This window comes from Vanessa tameamea, chromosome 21 (genome assembly GCF_037043105.1).
Source record: "Vanessa tameamea isolate UH-Manoa-2023 chromosome 21, ilVanTame1 primary haplotype, whole genome shotgun sequence".
NCBI classification, from domain to species: Eukaryota; Metazoa; Arthropoda; class Insecta; order Lepidoptera; family Nymphalidae; genus Vanessa; species Vanessa tameamea.
The window spans coordinates 2,143,318-2,168,080 of NC_087329.1; the positions used below are offsets into that span (position 1 = coordinate 2,143,318).

Below are 24,763 nucleotides of genomic sequence, written 5' to 3' on the forward strand. Positions count from 1 at the left end.
CATTATAGATTTGCGAAAAAATAGCGTTTCGAATGTCGACGAATCTGTTAATGGAAATTTGGAAGTAAAATAAATAAAAGTGGATGTAAGTAGCAGGCTGAGGTATAGTAAATCGCATGAAGTACGTAAATCTAAGGATTGTTAGGTTGTAAGGTTCGCTTACCCTTTTTTTCTGCTTTGATTGGAATAGGAATAGGTCATAGTAAAAACTAGCTTGTCGCCAACGGCGTATTCAAGCCATCGACGTAAAAAACATATTTCGACATTTTAGTAACAAAATATATAAATAAAAAAATATTTTGCCCCATCTCATATTTCCAATAACTATAAATACTATAATATATTAAACAATAATATTACAAAAGCTTTCACAGATCGTAACAACCATGCGATAAATTATTATTTTTATCGCATGGTTTGTAAAAAAATTGGCAAATAATATATTGACATTTAATAATTATATTATTAAGAGAATAAAAAAAATGGTTTCCAGTGTATTTATATGATAAAATGCTTTTTTGTTTGCCATGCCATGAATTTGTGCCATCTCAAAGTTTCGTTAATCGTCACGCTACCTAGCGATAGTTCATTTTTAAAGGACTTCAAAAAGGACTTTATTTTTATTTTGCGCTGAAAAAACCTGATATGTTTTATTTAAGTTTAACTTTTATTTTAAATATGTATACAAGTGTTACACTATAAATATTCTGCTGACCTTTTAATTATAAAGAATAATTAATAATTATCAAAAGAGTGACTGGAATAAAAAAAGGACTCAAATTTATGGCAACAATTGTCATAAATGTCACCGTCAACCAGCGATCATAGACAATCTCAAAACAAACGTGCTGCTAAAACTATTAAAAGACTCGAACGAGCTTTTATTTCGTGAAAAAGTCTTTTATAAATGTGAAATGGCAGTACGACCGCAGCACATGCATGATGGTGGTATTGTGGAACGTAGATTACGTCCAATTTATGGTAAAAGTTACTTGTAACCTGCGTGAATATTTTATTTTCTAACAAGAAAAAATACAAATGATATAACCGAATTGGTTTTCAGACTGGTTAGATAATGGAAACAATAAAAAGGCCTTGCAAGAGGCGGAGAAAGTGCTAAAGAAAAGTCCTTCCTTACAAGCCGCTAAGGCTCTCAAAGCGCTTGCTTTATATAGGTTAGGAAAGGGACCGGAGGCCCACGCTTTGCTGGATGCTCTTGCGGAAGAGAAACCTAGTGATGATTCTACGCTACAGGCAATGACAATATCCTATAGGGAATCTCAGCAATGTAAGTAAATACTAAGTGCAAACTAAAAATTGATTAGTATTGTCTTAACGAATAAATTGTACGCTTAAAAGACCAAAAAGACCAGATTTAAGGAACATCTCCCGCAACTAGTGAAAAATTACATGATATCATTTTATTACGAGTTTTTCCACATTGTTATATTAATATTGTAAAGTAACAGCCAGTTAATGTTCCGCTGCTATACCAAAAACCATCTCTTTACTTATCACACCATGGTGCTAAAATGCAGTTTTTACATAAAAGAATTTTAGTGAAAACCACCCTGGAGAGGGAAAACTTTATGAGGAAACCTGTTTTTAATTATGAACAAAAATAAAGTACAAGCATACTAGTGCTAACTCAGTTTGAGCCTGCAATCTTTAGATAAGTCACATTCTAGCCACTGCGCCATTTTGCCACCTTATCCATATAGATTTAATTTTTATTATATTTCTGAATTAATTTAAATCTATTATAATATGTCAGTTCACAAGGTATGCGCGTTGTATGAAGCGGCCGTGAAATCTGAACCAACAAATGAGGAGCTATATTCACATCTCTTCATGTCGTATGTGAGGGTTGGAGATTACCGATCACAGCAGAGGTCTGCAATGGCGTTGTACAAGTTTGCACCAAAAAATCCATATTATTTTTGGGCTGTGATGAGCATCGTTTTACAAGTATGTTATAACTTACTTTTAACATAATTAATAATATGGATTTCATTTAATCCTTATCGGAAAATAAAGTTTAAGGTTAAGGAATAAAGATATTTAAATCTGAATGTAATACAAAATGTGAATTTCTAGATTCTAAATCTAATATTTTGATTCTATTATCTGAAACAATCCATTGTTCTTTGATAAGAAGGTAATAACTAACAAACACTATAATGTTAATAAATAACATTGTATAATCTAGATTATGAATATTGAAAATAGTAAAGAGATAAGTGAAAATTTTAAAAGAATATTTTCAGGCTAAAAGTACCGATGATGTTACAAAGAAAGGCATTCTTTTGTCGTTAGCTCAGAGAATGGTGGACAATTTTATAACAGAAAATAAAATGGAGGCCGAACAGGAAGCTAGGTTGTACATCATGATATTGGAGCTGCAAGAGAAATGGAACGACATACTTAATTTTATTGAAGGACCTCTGTACTCTCAACTGGTTCCACGGTCCACAGCCCAAGCTAGTATACCATACATGAAGAAGCTTGGTCATTGGAGGCGACTGAATTTACTTTGTAAAGATTTGCTATGGGACAACCAAGATCGTTGGGATTATTACCTGCCATATTTTGATTCTGTCTTCCAATTAATAAACAATACAGAAGCTGATTCGGAAAGTGGTGCTGATGATACAGCGGAAAAATGTCACGAATTTATCTGTCAACTTGTTGAAAGTATGTCTTCCGGTCGGACTTTGAGGGGCCCGTATTTAGCTAGATTAGAATTATGGAAGAGGTTGTCTGTTGATGGTGATCCCACGGCTTTACTTGGTAGTGGCGTAGCTTTATGTATTCAGTATTTAAGGGTGTTCGCAAGTAAACCTTGCGCAGTGCCTGACTTGAAACCATATTTAGCAATGATACCTCAGAAAGAGAGGGAGGATCGTTGCAGGGACTTCTTAACATGCTTAGGCTATGATGAGAATAGTGAGTCTGAATCGGTAAGTATGATTAATAAATGTATTCATAAATGAATAAAATATAACTGCATAGAATCTTTATGTTCAGAAAATAAAGAATTTAATAATCAACAAGGTGTCACAAATACTTGTAGACGTTAATATTTATCAAAATCATAAAATCCTTACCTACTACCCTTTCTTTCGCAAAATACAATGTATTTTCACATTCATGATTGTTAGGAATATGTCAAATCAATAAAAAAAATTGTAAATTCTCTATGGGAAATTCATTGTATTTAAACAACACAAAAGACTTAATAGTGATCATATTAAAGTAGTGTAATACATGTAACTTTTTGAGAGTTGTCATTATTTTTCTTCAGCAAGACGATATACAGCGCCACATCTCCTGTCTGTGCGCGTGGCGGCTCACGTCGCCCACGTGTACTGCGGACGAGTACTTGGATGTGGCAGCGACGCTACGTCGACAGTATCTACGCTGCGTAAGGCAAAGGCTCGTGGCGGCCACAACTACGGAGTTCTGTGCAGCCGATGGTTATGGGATTCTAGCTGCACATCACTATTTCTATGCTGGTAAACAAATTTATACTTATATGTATTGAGGTGGTTGAGTTATATTTTGAACATACTTTGCTTTGGAAAATAATATAGTTGGGTCAATAATGAGTATTTACTCATTATAAAAGTATAAATGCTGGTGCAAAATAATATTAAAACAGCAAAGTATAAAACATTCAATGACAAAGAATTAAAACATAGATTCACATGCTAGATCATCTAGTAACAGCAAAATATACAAACATATTTAAGAACAGAGTTTATAGTTATTTAAAAAATAGTAATAAAAATAATTGATATATTTACTACTAGCGACCCGCCCCGGCTTCGCACGGCGCAATGCTGATACTAAATATACTATAGAATGTCTCACAACGTTCACAGTTTCTCCGTCGTTAGACAATACAAACCGCTATGTCTCTGCATTTTAAATTTGTAATATCTTCGAAAATATTCATTTAAATTCTATGCTGTAACTGTGCTTATACAATGTAATTATTATAATCATTATAATCGTTATATAATTATATAACAACAATACAGTTTTGACTCCAAGTTATTAAATATCCCATATTGCAACACTTGCTTCTGCAAATTTGGAAGTCTTAATGTCAAATCCCAATTCCATACACATATATGAATATAAAAAAAAAGAAACTGTCAATGTATAAAAATATTGCTTCAGAAATGTTATTTATGTACAAAACCTCCACCTTTTCCATAGTTGGTATGCTCTAAGAGTGTTCACCTGAATAAATTCAGAAAGAGAGAAACATAATGTATTAATGTTGTATTTTATTGTCAACAGCGGTTCAACAGCAGAATGCCTCGCCTATAGTAGAAGCATTATGTTTACTAGAACTAGTGTTGCATAAATCACCTGCAAATTTCCACGCTAAGGTGCTACTTATCGCTCTTTACCATCTATTGGGTGAGTATTTAAACAAAGAATTATATAAGATAACTAATTAATGATTTATTTCTAATCAATAAATTTGAAATAATGATAAAGAATGATCTGTGACGTGTGCGTTTCAGGCAACGCGGTGGCGGCGGAGTCCGTGTACCGGCGGCTGGAGGCCAAGCACGTGCAGCTCGTGTCGCTGGGCTGGCTGCACGCCGCCCGCCTGGCGCCTGCGCTGGCGCCCGCGCGGGCGCTGCCGCTGCTGGCCGACACGCACGCCTTCCACAGGCACCACGCCAAGGACGTGAGTACTCCGCCATTCCAAGTACATTTTTTTTAGTATTCCATATTTATGTCAAACTACTTTTTTTAATGGTACCACCACCCATACTCATTAGCATCACCAACCTCGGGAGCTAAGATGTTATGTCCCCTGTGCCTGGACGTACATCGGCTCATTTACTCTTCAAACCGGAACAAAACAATATTAAGTATTCGCTCGCACAAAGCTCTACTACAAAATAAATAATTCGATAATAGATATATCAGTGTAGAAGTGTAGTGCTTAGGTTTTTGTCATTTAACTCGTATACCGTCACGCAGAGCATGGAGCACCTGACGTACGCGTACAAGTACGGCACGTTCGAGAAGCTGGTGGAGCTGAGCGCGTGGGGCGCGCGGCTGGAGACGTGCGCGTGGTGCGCGCTGGCGGCCCGCGAGCGCGCGCTGCTGGCGCTGCTGGCCGGCCCGCGCGCGCCGCTGCACGCGCCGCCGCGCCTGCCCGCCGCGCCCGCGTGAGTGCCGCCCGCGCGGGGTTCACACAAGTTTTCAGGGGAACAATTAACAAAGAAAAAAATAAAAAACTAAAAATATTATATGAAAACTAAATTTGAGGAATTAAATGTAGAGAAATTTAATTTCAAATTGTTTACACTTATATTTTGTTATTTCCTCTCAAACAGTGTGTACGATAATAACTTTAGTTGTTTTGAATCGACATTTGACCTTATTTAAGGGAATTAAAAGTTGGTCCTAGGGAGTGAGAGACAATCTGTGGAGTTGACAACACTGCTATGCGACCAGTAGAGTTACGTTGATTAACGTTATTGAATATTTGCAGTGACAATCGCGATCTCAACGCCATCGTGAGCTGGGACCCGCCGCAGTGCATCGATCCGGAACTTAAATCGCGTACTTTCGAGCTGGACGTGGCGTATTTGCGCCTCAAGGACGCCCTGGTTTCCGCTATAGGTGAGTTAGTAAACAAATTATAGAAAAGTAGTGTTACAGCATATTATGTATTGTCGGTCTGTCTGTATGTATTGATTGTCTGCTATGCCTATCTGTGGTGATTATAATATGTTTGAAAATATTTGTCGAAGAATCGACGACGTAAATTTAATTAAAAAAATATATCTTTCCACGATTTTAGCACTATGCATAGAATGCTCAGACAACCGTAGTGCAGAGGAGAAGGGTCCACAGCTGGAGGAGCTGCAGGCCTGCATCGACGCGTTCGGAGGCGCCATGGACAAGTGTCGCGAGAAGTACGGCGGCAAGCAGCGCCTCAGTGTGTCCACGCCGCTGCCCTCCAGGATCATCGGTGACTATCTCTAGTAGCGTTTTAAAATAGTGTACTTGACTTAATAGCAGTCTATATATATTTACCTTTGATCGAGATATAAAATAATCTATGGTATTTATTATGGAGTGTGAAAAACGACGGTTGAACGTCGACATCGTACGACGTACTTAGAATTAATAGTGTTGTATTAAAATATAGATATGTTTATTAATCAAGAACAGTTTGTAGTACGTCACATAGCAGTGCCATAGTTAATGGTAATCATAGCGCATCACCTGGAATGCCACTAAAGTATCGCTTCCCTCAGCTTTCGTGGGCTCATCGGTGCCGTACCGGGAGCTGTACACGTGCGCGCTGCGCATGACGGGCGCGCTGTGCGGCGCGCGGGCGGCGCGCGGGCGCGAGCGCGGCGTCGAGCTGCGCGCGCTGCTCGCCGCCTCCTCGCGCGCGCTGCCCGCGCCGCCCGCGCCCCCCGCCGCGCCCTGGCCGCTGCGCGACACGCTCGAGGCCTACGCCAACTATCTGGAGGTGAGCTGACGCATCGCGAGTCAAAATATTTGAAAATAAATACTTAAAAACAAAAAAAATACTGAATATTTAACAAAATTAAGTTTACACTAAGACTACTCTATCGTCTGTCTGGGTGGTGAATGTGCTGGTTTTCCAAGTCTATGCTGTTTTATATGCAGCCGTAGGTTAGTGATGGGGCTCAGTACAAAGCCTATAAATGTTCCTTTATTTCTTAATTACTTCATTGTCTCCTTTTTGTTTAGTCTTTATGTTTCGTTCTTTGATGTCCAGGGTGGCGACATACCATCTTTAAGCTGATCCTTCTTCGATGAACTAATATTGTTTATATTACTTTTAAAATTATGTTCCTGCATTTGGGTGACGTGCCCCGCGTGTGCGGCTGTCAGCCGAACTTACGGGGGCCGAACGACAAACCTGCGGGCGTCAAAAGATAAATTCAGAACAATTGATTGATTGCGTGTATATAATGAACAGAAATGTATTCGATTTACCTCCTTGACCATTAGTGGTATGTTTACCATGATCGACGTCTTTTCATTTCAACTAAATTCGAAATCACTTTTTTGCCCCTGCCCTAGCAATGTGTTCTTCATACAGTACATTGGGTGGAAAAAAATATAATTTGTTAAATGAGAAAAATCTGTTTATCGGCTGTATCGTATATTTTAATAAAATAAATGGTTGTGTATTCAGTTTATAGGTGTCGTGACCTTCCTGCTGGGTGTGTGTAATGAGTTGACCGCTCCGGCGAATACTAAGAAAACGAAAAAGAAGGCGAATCAGTCCCCCGACCAGATCCTCACGTCGGAACTGCTGAGCCAGCTGAACGACGACGTGCAGGACGTTATAGCCTATCTAGAAGATGTTTTTGAGAAGTGGCCGACGTACGACTACAGCGTCTCGAAACTAGAAGATGAAATGGCGAAGCTAGACATTAACGATAAATATCAGTGCCCAGTGGAACAAAAACTAAAAAATGGACTCGATGAAGTTCTTACGGATGTTAAGAATATTTTAAAAAAGAAATCGAAGTATTTAAAATCTTTACAATAAAGTGGCCTTCCGTAGCATGTATATGCATAATGAGTTAGTTTTTTTCTACGTACATATCTTGTAAATAAGCCTCGTGTGACTCCGCGCCTAGCTCCGCCCCCGTAGGCGCTAGAAAGGCATACAATTTCATACGCTTTATAAACGACTAGGCTATGTTGATATTTATATCATCATCGAAATATTAATAAGCCATAATTTTGCATTTGGTTTGAATAAACTTATTTATGTACATTTATAAATAGTTTGATAAATATAGGTACTTATACAAAGAAAATAAATGAGAAAAGTTTACATTTCAATGTACTATTATTTGTTTCACCGTGAATACCTCAGTCTTTACTCACAACTATATTCCAATCGCAAAAAGAGTTAAACAAATAATCCATGAATTCACATATTCCATGCGATTTGCTAAAGCGCCTCCGAATGTGTCGATGCAGGCCTGCATCTCTTTTCCTATGCTATATCATTCACTACTATCAGTTCTTGATTAATATAACATTATTTATAATACAATACTATTCCACGTAACTTGTAATATCCACTTCAATTTTATTTCCTAAGTTACTATAACTACTTTGGCGACGTTGATTTATGTCGAAGTTGTTTATTGGTCTATACTCCTATAATTAGAAGAGTATATTATATTGTATCTAATCTAAACACATAAGGTAAAAATGAGAATCACTTTGAACTTGAATCATTTATTTATTTACATCACGAATATTGCGTTATAATTAAACCAGCATAGTACAAAAATACGGTCAAGAATAACTTCGTCAACCAGATTTAAATTACATAAAAAAACAGTCTGAAAATACGGAATGTGGGTAGATTCTGGAATATAGTGCACTTGTTTTTGGTCATTCATACATACTACCGTAATACACTAAGACAGAACAAAATTATTACGATACACGGATCCAAGCTATTTCAGCAAAAAAAGGATATATATTTTTTAATTTTTTTTTTTTTTTTACTTTTAACAAAAAGTTTCATGACATGATTGAAACCGGATAGTCTGTTGCAAAGTGTTATACGGCATATTATAAACAGGCGGGAAAATAGATTACAGAACCTGTATGAAATCTTTCAAAACAAATTAATCGTCAGTGTCACATAGTTGATTCTATAGATTCATACTGGAAAATAACAATATTTTTGGGGATAGATGGCGCAACATGTTTCATTTAAACATCATAAAGCCATTTATCACCAATACGTAATAAACACTACAGCAAGTACACAACATTAAATAAAAATCCCTTCAGAACAAAACACACAACACTCAAAATACAATAAAATCTCTTAATATTATATTCTAAATGAAACCTTAATGTGTTTTGTAACAATGAAATTATTAAGTTTCGATTTAAAAACAGTATCGTATTTTATTCGTTGTCAATTTTATGATCCGCAATGTTTTCGCGCCAATAAAAGTTATCGATACAATGAAATGTCAAAACATTCAAATAAAAAATTAAACATTAAGTTTTTCATGTATAGTTACAAAACACTTTAATGTTTCGTAAAATAAACAAAACATTAAATAATATAATAATGAGGAAAAACATTATGCACCAAGATAGAACGCTAATGCGTGAACTTAAAACTATGTCATAGCCTAAATTCGAAATGTGCATAAACATATTCATTAATAAAAAAGGGGCCAACTATTATTCGCAAACCCACCTGAAATTATTAGCCTCAGATCTATATAATATATATTGGGAAATTGAGTTAAAATATTAAAAACGTATTTTGTTTGTTGATATAAGACAATATATAATATTTTAAACAATTTAAATTGCATGTTATAAGTTTTTGTGAGCGTGCATAAGCATTTATGCGGCCGTAATTATAAATAGAAATATTTTTCAGGCGTTGGCAAATATTCAGGACATGTATATCTCATTTCAAATATATACAAATAATAACTGATAAGCTACTGATACTTTTTACTTTTTAAATAATAACATTTTCATTATGAATGAAAATCGACGTCATTACTTCATTTTGAAATCTATTTAATAATAATAATCAACCCATTGCATAATTATATTCAAGCTAGGCATCTAGTAAAACGTTACAATACTTTACGCAGACATCGAACCATCCACGTTAAAGAGAAATAGAATATGTTTATGTAACTTAAAATCCAAGTCGATAAACATATTTACTTATTATTAATGCAGTGTTCAGATAAATAAAATATATAAAACTACTGATAATAATACTCTGTGGTTATTTTAGTCACTAAAGCAATGACAGAGAACAGAACTCGCTCTACACGTAGACTTCCATAAAGGTGTTAAATTAAATCGAATAAATAATTTATGATTTCCTTCAATAACACAAATTTGAATAAATACTTTTTTTTACTTCAGAATAAATTTAGTCTTTTTGTATTATGGCCAGTATTGATCATTGTACATTGCCACCTCCCCTTCAAATTGTCACAAAATAATTCATATATCATTTCTACATACACAGTAATCAGTATGCGACGTTCGTGTATAGCTGCCCACCGCTGTATGGACTTTAACTTACTTGAATCTTAAAGACAGCAGATGAGTGATAAAATTATATCTTAGACATGGTCGTAATAATGGATTATTCATATATACTTATTAACTTATATAATGCAGTGCTCTTGCTTACTTATATATCTATATGTTGTCAGGTGGTGGCTGGTATAAGATTTTATGATTCAGTATTTCTGGGCAAGTAAGTCACAGAGGGTACATGTTCCCAAATTCGCTTTGGCCTCAGCCATAAAGTGTATATAAAAATGTCTGCGTTCATATTTTCAATGAATATAGGAATGTTCTATTAATAGTATTTTCCTGCCATAATAAGAGAAATTTAACAATTACTTACGGCATTACTAAGAATAGATTCTACTAATAAAATCTATACTAAATTTAATAATCCTAACTGTTAAATATCTCTGAGTGTGGCAGCAGAACTAATTTAATTTAATCTGTATTTAATTTTACATTTATAAACAGTTGATTATTTCAAAACACGACAAAAGAAATATATGTAGCACTTACACAAGATATTTCTTTCAGTGTAGGAAAATAAATTATTTATCTACAACTAAAATTTGCTTTACTTTCAAATTTAAAATTCATATTACTATTGTTTTCATTTCTTTACTCACGTTGTTAATAACGCACATATGAATGAAGATTTTCAATCTAAGATTATTTTATTAAAAAACAATTCAATTGATAGCGAAAACTTTATATATAGTTTTGGTGTCAAAAATCCTACTTAAATAAACTCCTCTCAAAACTCCAAAAGAGTCAAAAATACTGAAAATATTACACATATTAACGTTCCTATTCTAATTGTACTTTCCACATACAAAAGGATCTATACATATTTTTTTGTATTCATTTATATATTACATTTTCCCGAGATATGTTATCACTAAAGTTACTATCGCTTATCACAATGCATTATTGAAAATTAATTTTATTTTTTTACATGTATCAATAAATTACGAGGCTAGATTTCAAAAAGGTTATAAAACAAAAAAAAAACTTAAGTCTAATAACTTTGCTTCATACACAATCTAAAAAAAAAAAAAACTATAAAAAATACTGTAAAATACTTCCCAATCACTTTATTTTAATCTGTTATGAAACTGTATCTTCTATTTTTATTATGATATTTATTGCACAGAACAATTTAAAAAAAAAATGTATATATTTACTTTAAATGAATAAACGACATAATTAAATAAATAAAATGATTAGGAATTACATTCGAGAAATTAAGTAGAGTTAAAAACCAATATGCATATTTTACGTAACATGCATAGCAATTATATTATTGATCATAATTATACATACTCGAGTTTTAAACGCGATCAAAACCTTTTATTTGTTCAGGAGCTTACTGTATGAATCTTAGCAGTTGAATCCCGAGTAATATATAAATACAATATTACAGAGACATCACAAAGAATGTGTTATATTGGAGTTGATATAATTATGATTTTTAAGTCCTTTCACAGATTGTGTTTCAATATGCTCTTATTCGCTTTTGAACTAGTATCATTTACAATATAAAGCTATATAAATAATATAAAGATAATTAATATTCTAACAGTATTGCTATTAATACAACAAAAAATATATTACATCTCAATGTAAATATGATAAAAAAAGGAATTTCCATCGAATAAAAATTAAATATTGCATAGATTATTATGCACATAAGAACGGTTTTATTTTTAAACTGTCTATCAAGTTCATTATCAATTTTATGCAGTGTTTAATGTTTAGGATTATATAATTTTGTTTGTTAAGCAACTTGAAAGAGATTTATTTTTTATTTTTTCTATATACATATATACAGGCCAGCCTTTATAACAATATACACCTGGGTGCAATCAGTGCTCTGGCGATCTTCCCTCCTCAAATAATATTTTTAAGGGACGCCTCACCATTTCTCCAAGACAGGACTATCCCTAGTGGGGTGGACCCCAACCCTCTTTGCATCCAATGCCTCTTGGATTAAGACAGGCCTGAATATATATTTATATGTATGTATTTACATATAGCTTTTAGTTTATGAACTGATTTCGATGACTATTTTGGGTTCAATATAGCAATATTCCAAGGTGGTCCCATCTCGATTTCATAGTTATTGGATATTTTTAGGTTTGATTGGAAGCATACAATTTTTGGTAAAAAATATTTTTTTAATAATAGTATGATATTCGTTTTTTCATAGCCAGCGAGATTGAATGTGCATATGAAAATCACGTATTTATTTAAACTTCAGAGCACCTGTTTATAGACTAGATGCAAACCCAAGCATCAAAATGATAATGTCATTTAGATAGTATTTTATCTAGAGTTGCAAAGATATACTATTTTGTATCAGCCATTTGTTTTCCGGCCGAATACTTTACAAAATAAATTCCTATAAACAATTTTTTTTTAACAGTCAATAAAGACCTCAAAAAAATAAATATTAATAATGTGCTAAAAAATCAACATGCTGAGAATAAAATTCCAAAACTATTATAGACTATTTGGCTATATAATTTGATGTTCAGTATTCATTCAACAAACAAAATATTCATTGCAACTCTGACTTTACCCATTCATAAATAACATTATATTATGACATTGATATTGTATTATAAGATATATATATTTAACTGTAAGATAAATTTAATTTGATAGTTCCCTATGACTTATACCAGATTATTTAGATTAAAAAATGATTACCCAATGGTAGTTTCTCTCCCACGCTATATATTTCCACTAGCTGTAAATCAGTTATAGTTTATATTTGTAAAATTTACGGTAATCTAAACTCTCTCACATTGAAATAAGAGTTATATTACTTCACAATACAAACATTTTCATAACTCGATTGCAATCAATTTAAATATTTCATTTCTAATAAATCATAATATTGCAATCGTACAAATCACATCACTCACCAATATCTTGTGCATCGTTTCATTGGCAGTTTTCACCATTAACACTTCACTTCACTATAAAACAAGTCGTTTTCGTAGTTCGTAATACACGCAATGCATTATCGTCAATATCACACACGGTTTAAGGTTTATTTTAACTTGGCAGTTTTTATGACACTCATTTACAGAGTGTGGAAGATGTCCCGCGCGTTATTCTTTGAATAACGCTTAAAGGAACACTCGCTGAATCAGCTACCACTGGAAATATTAAATATTTAATTAGGATTTTATGATAGAATCAAATCTCTTTTAATACATCTTATTTAATACTAATTTAACTTGAAAACAAGCTAAAAATTTAATTGAAATATATATGTTATTCACAACATATTATTTTTTTTATGTAATTTTTCTGTACACATACACACATAAAAAAATGCAAAATAAATTTATTGGTGTGTTGTAATCAATTTCTGATGTTAGAGAGACGTGATTGTGTGCACACAATCACCAATTATGGTAGCAATCATCAGCTCCACCGACAAAGCAGCAATATTATGTGTAATATATTAGCTAACGGCATGCAAAGGCTCTTTAATGTTATGCCTCCGCTATTTGAAGTGAGTGTATTCCATAAACCTTAACGAAAATGTCACCAACATCTGTCAGTGTTGCCAACAAAAAAAATCATTTTTATAAAAACAATATTCTATGTGGATAAATGTCAAGGTTTCTAATACCTTCTATTGGCCATGGCGCGTCGTTTGGCGGTCTGCCGCTGGTGCTCAAACTCGAAGTCTTCCTCGGTGAGGTTGAGACGCTGCATGTGGTACATGAGGTAGTCCTCCCCGAGGATACCCTCGGGAGGGTGACGAAGCACTTCCAGCGTCTCGCAGAGCCCGGCCGCCCGCTTGCGAACCTTGGCCGGACCGAGCGCCCCCGCTAGGATTACTAGTGCCGCTTTGAATAAGACCTGGAATATTATAAATTTACTTATCAATAACATATTTATAAAATATGTAAGAGTTATGTTTTTTTATGTTAAGAAATTCTTATTAGCAGTTCAGAACATGGGCGTAGGGTAGTGATTATGCTCCTGTGAAAGGACTTAAAGGTATTCGTCCTGCTCCTGTTCCTTTTCAGGTGGAGTCGGATTGCCGTTCGAGTACAACACCAAGGAATAGTGTTGCGTACACTTGTACGTAATATCACCCTCACTAATACTGGAGACATTACCTTGACGCCCTCGCAGAGGAAGCAGTCCCAGACGCGCAGCAGGCTGTCCCAGGGCAGCGTGCGGGTGAGCGCGCACAGGAACCACTCGGTGGCGTACAGCACGGGCTCCACACGGTGCTTGCCGAGGTGGCGGTGCACGGCGGGCGCGGTGCGGCGCAGCAGCGCGTGCAGGATGTCGCCGTCGCGCTGGAGCACCTGTCGGCATCATTCAAACAATATATCGTATCAAGACTTCTCGAAACCAAACTTATTTAATAGACTAAAATAAATATCATGAAATAACCTCCAATCCGGGATTATAGTATCCGCTGAGGTATTTGTCGCTGATGCTGACGAGGCACCAGAACGCCTGCACCGCTGGCATATGCATCAGCAGGAACGCAGCGACCGGCGCTTGCGCTTGGAAATACCCCACTTTCGGATTCAGCACTGAGTACGCTTTTAAAACGCAGAATAATTCTTGTTGCCTGAAAGTAATAAGACGCTGAATATATTCCTATAGTTTATTTCTTTATTCAGCGTGTGCTTGATAGGGACGTGATGATCGAATGTTCAGATTACCATTCAGCGATTTGTCGGATCGTTTAAAGGACTTTCTACTTTCGTTTCGATTTTCCAGCAGATCGTTCGTATAACGTCATCGCAAAGAACGAATTATTTACGAACAATAATATAGAACAACATGCTTATCATGTATGCTCTATTTGAATAAATAATATTTTGATTGCGAAACAGAACGGTACAGCGTTAAACTATACTATTCATTCGTTTTACAAACCCAAATAATTTTTATACTTGGTATAATGTATTTTATATAATAAATAACATGCTTGTGTATTTTGTTAGCGGTGTAAATTATGTAAAGGAATAATTTAATAAACAATTAAGGCAGTTAATTAGTGTTTTTCTGCAGATAATGTGTTACTCTGACGATATTTTCATTTTTACTAAATTAATGTGTCTGGTGCCATGTTTTATATGTACTACAAGTTATGACCCTCAACTTTGCTCGCGGTTTTAAGATTTATAATATTAATATACATTTTTTGTAAAATATGCTGGCCGGTATATACCCATATTTGCCACCAGTAAACGGACACAATACGAAATATTAAACATTTCTTACATCGCCAATGCACCACCAACCTTAGAGCCTAAGATGTTATGTCCCTTGTACCTGTAGTTAACCTAGCACAACAATAATAAGTACCTATTTTTTTTGTCGTTATAATAAATGTCGGGTGGACGGTACCTACCCAGACGGGTTTTACACAAAGCCCCACTAAATAAATAATCCTAACTAATATTATAAAGGCGAAACTTTGTATGTGTGAATGTTTGTTACACTTTCACGCTAAAACTATAGAATGGATTTTAATGAAACTTTACAATAATATAGCTTGTACATCAGAACAACACATGGCTACAATTTATAAATATACTGTGTGAATAATACCAGACAACGAACCCCTAAAACGCGAGCGAAGCAGCGGGCGGAAACATGTAATAGTTATATTTGCATCGCAGTCTCAACGCAACGCTACTCAAGTCGATTAACGAATTCGTTTAAAAATTAATCTCACTCGTGAAAATGTTGTAAGTCGATTTACGACGATATGCCATTTTGATCCTGTGTATCCTTTTTATGTCATAGTTATTATATTCAATGTCCCGTATCACTTTATGACATTTCAAGATCGTGTTCTGCGGTGAGTTTCAAGTTTATTCTTACGGAATAGATTTACTGAATGCGTTATACGTATATATTTATTAATTACCAATTCCTCTATTACATGACGCTGGTCATTCAAACAAACAAACGAATTATTCAGATTTAATCTGCCGATGCGGCTGTTGTTATGATTGATTCTCGGGTGTTTAATTGTCTGTCTGTATGTTTTGATTTGCATTGAATGTGTACGAGAACAGAGAGATTCTGATGGCTATTATGTGCGATTTCTTATATTTGATTACTAGACGTGTACCCGATGAGATTTATCATCAGTAACATTTCAGAAATTATACGAGTTAAGGACTTTTCTCCACTAAGAGATGAATTTTCGGAAACGTTGATAATTCTATCTTTTATTTGTAAACAAAACATTTCTAGTTTCTAAACTGTCGAACTTCAACTAAAATACAAAGCTTGACACCCTATTGAATTTCGTAAATGGAAGGATTTTTCAATATAAATTCATTTGTGCTCACTGAATATTATTAGGAATTCATTCCTAGTCCATGTTATACTTTGACTTGAAGTCTTAATTTCAATTAAAACTTTACGCACTTTGGTAAACCGATCGGTTTAGGCTGCGCCCATTCCAGTCGATCATATTAAGAGTTTCATTAAGAACAATATGTTTTCAACAATATTATGTATATTCACAATAATATACATCTGTTCGAAAGAAACGGCGACAATCCTTGTTTGGACACGAGGAGGAAAGGTAAACTAATAACACCTAGTTTCCAACTTCCCAAAGTTAATACATACATCCTCCCTGACGCACGGTATTCGTTTCTACAATAAGAATGCACAGCTATTTTTACCTTGGTCTATTAAAAAATTTCAAGGTCATATAAAAAAAACATTGATAAATAAAGCATACTACACAATACATGATTATATTACAGATAAAAAAAAGCTCGGACTTAGTATTTATTGACTTCGATGCAGGATATTAAAAAAAATAATTGTTGTTTGCTGACATACTCTGTAATTAAAATGGTGGAAAAGAATAACTACTGAATTTCTTGCCGGTTCTTTTCGGTAGAATCCACTTTCCGGATCGATGGTAGCTTTAAATTTAATTCAACAGTGTAAAATGAATTCGAAATTGCGTTATGAGCCTACTTGAATAAAGAATATTTTGATTTGATTTGAAGAATTTGAAACTGTACCAGCTGTATACTTTTAAATTTTAGACGCAAATTCTAAAATATATATTAACAGTGAACAACAAAAGGCTGCCTGTAATCGAATAAAAGAAGACCGCAAGAATAAGCGCTTGACCGCGTTCGATTAAAATTCCTGACGCAGCGTTAATTTCACGCTTCGTACTTGTTTAAAGTTTACGTCAGCGGTTCCTAAACTCTGAAATTAATCTCTTTCTAGCACGAAACCTTGCAACGAATGTTGGTAAATAAAATGCTCTGCATTTCTAAACGAACGTACAAAACTCTGATTATAGGTTTGTAATAATGATCGTCGTGATTTTTTAATGAATTATTCAATATCCGTTATCTGATTTGAAGTTTCAATTGGTAACATGATATCAAAAAATATGATTTTCAAAATTATGAATAATCCACCAATTTCCGACGCCATTCTGAGTATCCAAGGGAACCCAGTTTAAGAATCATTGGTTTATATTATTTTAGGAATGTTCCAAACTGTGTACATTTTTTTTTAAATTGTTATTTCGTTTTTCGATAGAGGTTTTTACAAACATAAAAAAGTCATCTTTATAACGAAATGTATTAGAATCAAGTTGATTCTCCACAAAAAATTGATAAAGATTTGACAGCTCGTACGTCGTCACTAGGATGTACTCACCCAAACTATTCCATAACAAATTTTATCAAAATCAGTTCAGCGATTTAAACGAGAATAAATAACAGAGTTACTTTCATATTTATAATATTAGAATGGATATTAATCATTTAAGATTCAAAAATAATACCAATCCATCATCATCATCATCCTCCTGCCCTTATCCGAATTTTACTTGGGGTCGGCGCAGCATGTTTTTTTCTTCCATACTTGTCTATCAGACGTCATCTCACAAGTAACAATCTTTCTAACCATATCATCTTTCACACAATCCATCCATCGTTTCTTGGGTCGTCCCCTACCTCTATATCCATCCACATCCATTCTCACAACATGGCCCTCACTCCTCCGCATAACATGCCCATACCAAGACAGCCGGTTTCCAGATAGCTTCTCGGTTACCGGTGCCACTTTCAAACTTCCTCTTATGTACTCAATCCTTACTCTATCCATTCGCGTAACACCACACATTCCTCTCAGCATTCTCATCTCCACCACATGCAATTGTCTTTCAGTCATCCCTTTTATAGCCCAACACTCTGATCCATATATAGAACAGCAGGCCTGACCATGGTCTTATAGATCTTCCCCTTAAGTCTCTATGGACTTGCGACAAAATGACGTTTCGAACGTCGACGAAACTGTTATCGGAATTTTGAAAGTAAAAACATTCTTAGTAGTGCACAATATAGCTGAGATTTAAGCAAATCGCATGAAATACGTAAATTTAAGGTTTTTTTATCTTTATCCCATGTCGATTGGAATAGACTATAGATAGCCCAGCAGATAATTTAGTTGGTGGTGAGGCTGTTCGCAAGCCCGTCTATATATTCTACCGTCAAGCAATAATAGTTTTTATTGTACGTTCCCTTTTGAAGGATGAGTGTCACTACAAGCACAAGGGACATAATAACTTAGTTGCCAAGGTTGGTGGCGCATTGGAAATATAAGTAAAGAACAAAATTTATTGCGGTGGTGCCTACTTACCATCGGGTGGCCCATTTGCCCGTTCGCCTACCTATTTTATAAAAACACACACAAGAATTTTGGGTGTGAATGATAAAGGGTTAATATTATCAAGCAACACATTTCAGAGGGGTAACATACTATCTATACAAACTTATACTAATATTATAAATGCGAAAGAAGCTCTGTCTGTCTGTTTGTCTGTTGCTCTTTCTCGGTGAAACCGCTAAACCGAATTTCATTAAATTTGGGGTGAAGCAATCTTGAACTCCAGGAAAGATATTAGGACTAGGCTATCATTTTATGCCTAACACCTGACAGGCAACAACCGTGATGTAGCAATTTTTCCATTTGATTTTTAAATTATGATGATGTAAAATTACAACTGTCTTTTTTAAGTAATTCTTTGAGTGTGTTATGTGAGAGTGTTATGAGGGAGTATCTTCCCTCTTCCCTAAGTTACAACTTATTGCAGCAAAATCTCACATACCAGATACTACTAATAACTATTAATTACTCATTAATTTAATAATTAAATATACTCAACCCATGTCACTTTAATTAAAAAAATGTAGAAGCTCTTCAAATCCGATTCGACCCAATAATATAAAAAAAAAATTTTAAATGTTTTTCCCTTATTATTGTAATTTATACGAAAACAATAAAACTGTAAGTTTTGTTAATTTTTTTATCAATGCGTCAATCTCTACTCATCAGATTTGATAGCTCAATTCTCGACGAAGGTTATAGGCTATTTAACATCACGCTATGGGCTACGGGGGCGGAGCAGGAATGTTTAATGCGGATAAAATCACGCGTAGTAGCTGCTAGTGAGATATCATATTAGAAAACTTACCCAAGTCCTTCTTCCCTTATAAACATTTCGTGGTATGGAAACTGTCTATGGAGATCCTTTCTGATATCTTCCATGCATTTCGGGTCACCTGGTGCTTGTAAAAGTTCCTCGTATTCTTCAGGATGTTTCTCTAGTAACAGCTGTCCCCCGCAAAGATAAAGCCAGGCTTTCGGTCTTACTGAGGCAGGGATGCCTAAAATTAAATGTATATGTAATATTTTTTGAGCCCAAAAGTCATATATTGCCTTTTTACCGATATACGTAATTGTTTCTTTTGTTCTAAATGATCATTAAACTAACCTTTTCGGCATCTCTCACGTACTTTTTTATAATTTTTACTCATAAACGCTTCCCAGTTATTCAACATGCGCAGCCATTTTTGTTCTCGCTTAAGTATAGTGCTCGGGGATACAGTCCTTTTTCTGAAAAAAAGAACAATTTATTATATAAACATTATTTTTAAAACTAAATTTCTATCAATGTTATTAACAACTCATTCCTAATGGCAAACGCTCGACATACGTTCCAATTCATCTTAGTCTTTTTTGTAATCAATTATTTGATAATAATAGCGCGCCACATTTTGTACGTGGTTGATACTACGCGAGAAACCTATACGCAAGAGATAAAAACAATTATAAAAAAGAAGCTTAAAGAAGAAGCATACTTTTCTTTATTATATAAGAAGCTCGTTATAGATCAAAAGCTTTAAAATAAATACTATTCGCCTAAATGAAAAGTTTTTAGTTTGTCTATTATTGTGAAAGTGGCACACCAAAGCTAAGAATTAGCGCCAAAACAAATAACCTTCAAATTAACAGTCCCATGTCGGGCGCCAATATTAATAATCCTCTGGGTTCGAGCCAAGGCAAATTATACCGATAAAATATTTCATATTACCTTTTATAAAATTTGAATGTCACCATAATACGAAACTAAACGTAGCATATATTTTATAAATAAACCCGGTATTATCTATTTTGAGAAGATTGTATGTATGAATTGTATGATGATAGTCATCATTGTCTTTCTTTTCTAAGCTATCTGCTGGAAGGGTTACGTGAATGATGTCTGCGTTTCTTTAGGTGTATATTTGAACCATTTATCATACGTCATAACAGCATTGATTTCATAAAATCTTGCATCACTCAAGCAGCAATAGAAAATATTGTTTAATAAACTTTTTTTTGTCTTTTGTCAACAATTTTTCCCACAGTGAATTTAGTTCTATTATATAATAACAAACCCGATAGTACAATTCTGTTACACACTATATCTTGACAACACACGACAAGTAGTTTATTTACTGACTATCTATGATTACATTGCATTTAAATATAATTAATTAAAATTATCACAAAAGACTTTTCGTAAACAACGGTACCACAATCACAATTTTATATGTATGGTATATACACATTTATTTAGAGTAATATCGTATGTGTTTATTCAAAACGCCCTTTTTATAACATATGTAGGTGAACGAGCAAATGGGCCATCTAATGGTAAGTGGTCACCACCACCCATAGACAATGGCGCTGTAAGAAATATTAACCATTCCTTACATCACCAATGCGCCATTAACCTTGGGAACTAAGATGTTATATTCCTTGTGCCTGTAGTTACACTGCCTCACTTACCCTTCAAACCGAAACACAACAATACTGTTTGACGGTAGAATATCTGATGAGTGGGTGATAACTACCCGACGGGCTAGCACAAAGTCCTATCACCAAGTAATAGTAATAAAATATACATTATAAAAAGCAATGCAATCTATTTTATAATTATAATGTATATAAATCATCATCATAGTAAGTTTAATTTAACAATAGGGTGTGCAGATCAGTCAGATCAGATAGATAAAAATACGTCATAAACAACGGCGGCAAATACAATAAATAGTATTACGATTTCATACTGACATTCTTATTCAAAACTAAATAAACACATTTGCCCTACATTTGGGACTTATCGTACTTTCGATTATCTTTTACAGTAAAGAACTGATAACAGTATGGTTTGATTTATATATAATAAGAATACTGAGTCACCTTATGCACTGCACCCCTATTACCGTTACCAAAAACTTGCACAACACATATTCACGTAGAACTTGTACACAGGTTTGTACAGTCTATACCCATCGAAGAAGGAATAAAGATGAACAAACCTTAGATTTTAAAATATTAAACCTTTATGTGACAACTATACGTTACAGCAATGTAATATCTTTGACGTAAATCTGTTTAAGTTCTTTGGAGCCTAAAAAAACTCTATTCGTCATTAATATTCTTTTCTTTTTGTTTGGTTTTTTATTTTGTTACAATTTAAAATACTTTTTAAAAAACCTAATTTTATATAATTTGATTATCTGTTAATTACTTGTTCTTATTAGATTTGCCCCTTTTTTACGTAACAATGGAAACTTAGCCAACAAAGTTTCCAAATATTTGTGACATATTTTGGTATCAAAATTTTATGTATGCTGTGTTTCCCGAAAATAAAATAAAATTTACTTATTTCATGCGATTTACTAAAAATTCAACTATGTTATACACTACTAACTACTAATAATGCCCAACTATTTCCACTTAACTACTTATACCCTCTTTAATTTTAGCTCCAAATGTTTCGTAACAGGTTCACCGAGGTTCAAAACGCCATTTTTTTTTAAAATCCATAATGATATCATAGATTGAAGTTCTCGACCAATCATATCGTGTAAATTCGATGTCAAATGTTGTTTATTTGGCTTTTGTCGTACTGTGTTTGGAATAGACTATAGAAAGATTTATACTGCTATTTAAAAAAAAAAAACAATAAATTTATACTGGACCGACACGAGTTTGAAACCAAGGCATCAAGATCCGCGTTCTTAGGGAGCGAATAACTTTAAGATATAAAATAAAATGTATGTCAAGTTTGTTGTGTTAGATTATAGTGTCACATCACGTCACATCAGGTCCGAGAGAGCGAACATTCAATTAACATTTATGGCTTTTACTTAGATAGTTGACACTAAATGCCTTTATAAAGTAAATGTAACATTCAATACTTATGAAACGGTAACGACATTGGTGCAAGAAAATAATTAATAACTACTAAGACCGTTTAATCGTCGGATTTCGGAAAAATAAAATCTTATCATTTAGCTTAGTGTTAAAAGGACCAATATCAAAGACCTATAATTTAGTAATCAGGTTAGAAACAGAGAGGTATTGGATGTTTTAAATAACATAAGTCTTTCTGCGCAATATTCTTGGTATAAGTTATGGGACTCTAAAACTTATGCCGTTTTAGGACAAATACTTTTAATAAATTTTAAATGATTCGAAAGATGGCAGGCAATACGTGTTTTACTCCAATATTAATATATATTAAAAAATGATCAAATTTGTATTTTGTATGTATGGGTAATCTCCAAAACGGATGATCCATTTCAATTTTTTATCCTCCGGTAGAAACATTTTTCCTGATATAACTTTGTTTATTATTACAGTGCACCTGCGCGAGCCTGGGCGGGTCTCTCGTTTAACTTTAAAATGTACTTTACAAATGGTTTGTTTTGAATTTTTAAATGTTAATAATTTCTAAACATAGTTTTATAAAAGGTGAATTTATTTGAAAAAGTCGAAATTGAAAGTTGAATTATGCACGTTGTGGTCGGATTTATGCGAGAAAGTTTAATAAGACGTAATACAATAGTAGCCAATTAAAATATAAGCATTATTAAAAAATCTACTTTTGTTAATTTCAAAATTGCTGGCTGAGGCGCAGCCTTAGCAGGTTGGTCTACCTGGATGAAAGGAGGTAAGGTGTCTCCACTGCCCATAGACATGGGTACTTTAAGATATATTAATAATAATTACAATATAAAACCAATGCGAAACTAACCTTGGCAACTAAGAGGTTATATCGCTTGTCTGTAGTTACTGGCTCACTAACCTTGCAAACCGCAACACAACAATTCTAAGTATTGCTTTTTAGCGGTAGAATATATGAGCTTGTACCTACCACCAAGTAAGGTATGTCGTGACCGAGGCAAAATTAGTTCATCATAAACTCTATTGCTTAAGAAATTTCTGTGGGTTTCTAAATAATATTTAGGATAGAATATCCCATCGGGTATTCAGCTAGTACTTAAATAAATAAAATCATTTATACGTATATGGGCGTTGAAGATTCAACTGGCAAACTCTATGAAACAGGCGTTGTTTGATGTAACACACTAACTACTCTAAAGGGTATCATCGTTCCTGCTTCAACTGAAGGATCTTAGCATGTTGTTAAGTCTAAAGCCTTCAATAAATGGGTCACCTAACGCAAAGTAATTTTTCAAATCGTATTGCTAGATTCTGATATTAAACAAATTTTAACTTATATATATATATACATATATGTTAGTATAGAGATTTTGAGCTTTAATATTTTTTAACTGATGCTATATCTACTAACACGAATAGTAATATATAAAATAGGTATAATTTCGTTTAAAAATAAATAACAGACGGTATTCGACAGCACGCGATTCTCTTTAAATGTAATATATAAGATATATCGCTGTTATCACGGTCTCGAGTTCTAATCGATAATTGACGCGCTCGTGATTCATAATTCGAATATTTATACAACGTACGTTATTCGAGGAATTTCGACCAGTCAGAAATAAAATAAAAAAAAAAACATTCTAAAAATAACGACGACCTTTCGGGTATTACCAATTCTTGGCTGTTTGTTGTCGGTCATGTAGACTTATGGATTGGTTTTAAAATGTTCTAATAATAATTAAAATTATTTTAATTAAAAAATATATCGTATCGAATTCGAAAAACAGTTGAATGGGACGTCATTGTATAATGCCGCCAAATCGTTCTGTACATAACCAATTGTTCGAGACAGACAATCGTATTAGAAACTTAAAAACAAAACGTTTATTCGATCATTTAATCATGTCTGTATTGAACATTATTTAGATTGCAAGGATACCTAAAAACAAATTGTTTTGTTGTTTTTTTTTAAACCGAACACCGACAATTCGATATATAAAAAATATGTTCTTTTGACCGAATTTTGACAGTAGACAAATTTACTTTTAATCGTAATAATAGGGTATTCCACTATGTTTCA

At 33.9% G+C, this 24,763-nt stretch overlaps 2 protein-coding genes across 3 annotated transcripts in view; one reads left to right on the plus strand and one right to left on the minus strand.

Moving 5' to 3' along the window:
* The window catches only part of LOC113399561 (TBC1 domain family member whacked), a 275,772-nt gene that overhangs the window by 245,081 nt on the left and 5,928 nt on the right, over positions 1-24,763 (minus strand). Inside the window, exons 2-7 of one of the 2 annotated variants that reach the window (XR_010309495.1) lie at positions 19,934-20,055; positions 19,634-19,826; positions 14,542-14,725; positions 14,259-14,453; positions 13,763-13,995; positions 12,945-13,280 (exon numbers count right to left, since the gene is read on the minus strand). Coding sequence is in view for 1 of the 2 variants with exons in the window: in XM_026638709.2 (XP_026494494.1) it covers positions 13,271-13,280; positions 13,763-13,995; positions 14,259-14,453; positions 14,542-14,725; positions 19,634-19,826; positions 19,934-20,055 (937 nt within the window). In the remaining variant the exon portion in view is untranslated. Of the gene's footprint in view, positions 1-12,654; positions 13,281-13,762; positions 13,996-14,258; positions 14,454-14,541; positions 14,726-19,633; positions 19,827-19,933; positions 20,056-24,763 lie in introns of those variants that run through there. The other variant, XM_026638709.2, reaches the window with a different exon arrangement.
* Positions 804-7,872, plus strand: Psidin (phagocyte signaling impaired). Its single transcript, XM_064218286.1, has 12 exons — positions 804-981; positions 1,064-1,288; positions 1,775-1,968; positions 2,268-2,960; positions 3,305-3,515; positions 4,309-4,431; positions 4,539-4,708; positions 5,008-5,198; positions 5,525-5,655; positions 5,837-6,007; positions 6,297-6,517; positions 7,214-7,872. The coding sequence occupies exons 1-12, from the start codon at positions 915-917 to the stop codon at positions 7,571-7,573; spliced, it is 2,757 nt and encodes a 918-aa protein (XP_064074356.1). The 5' UTR covers positions 804-914; the 3' UTR covers positions 7,574-7,872.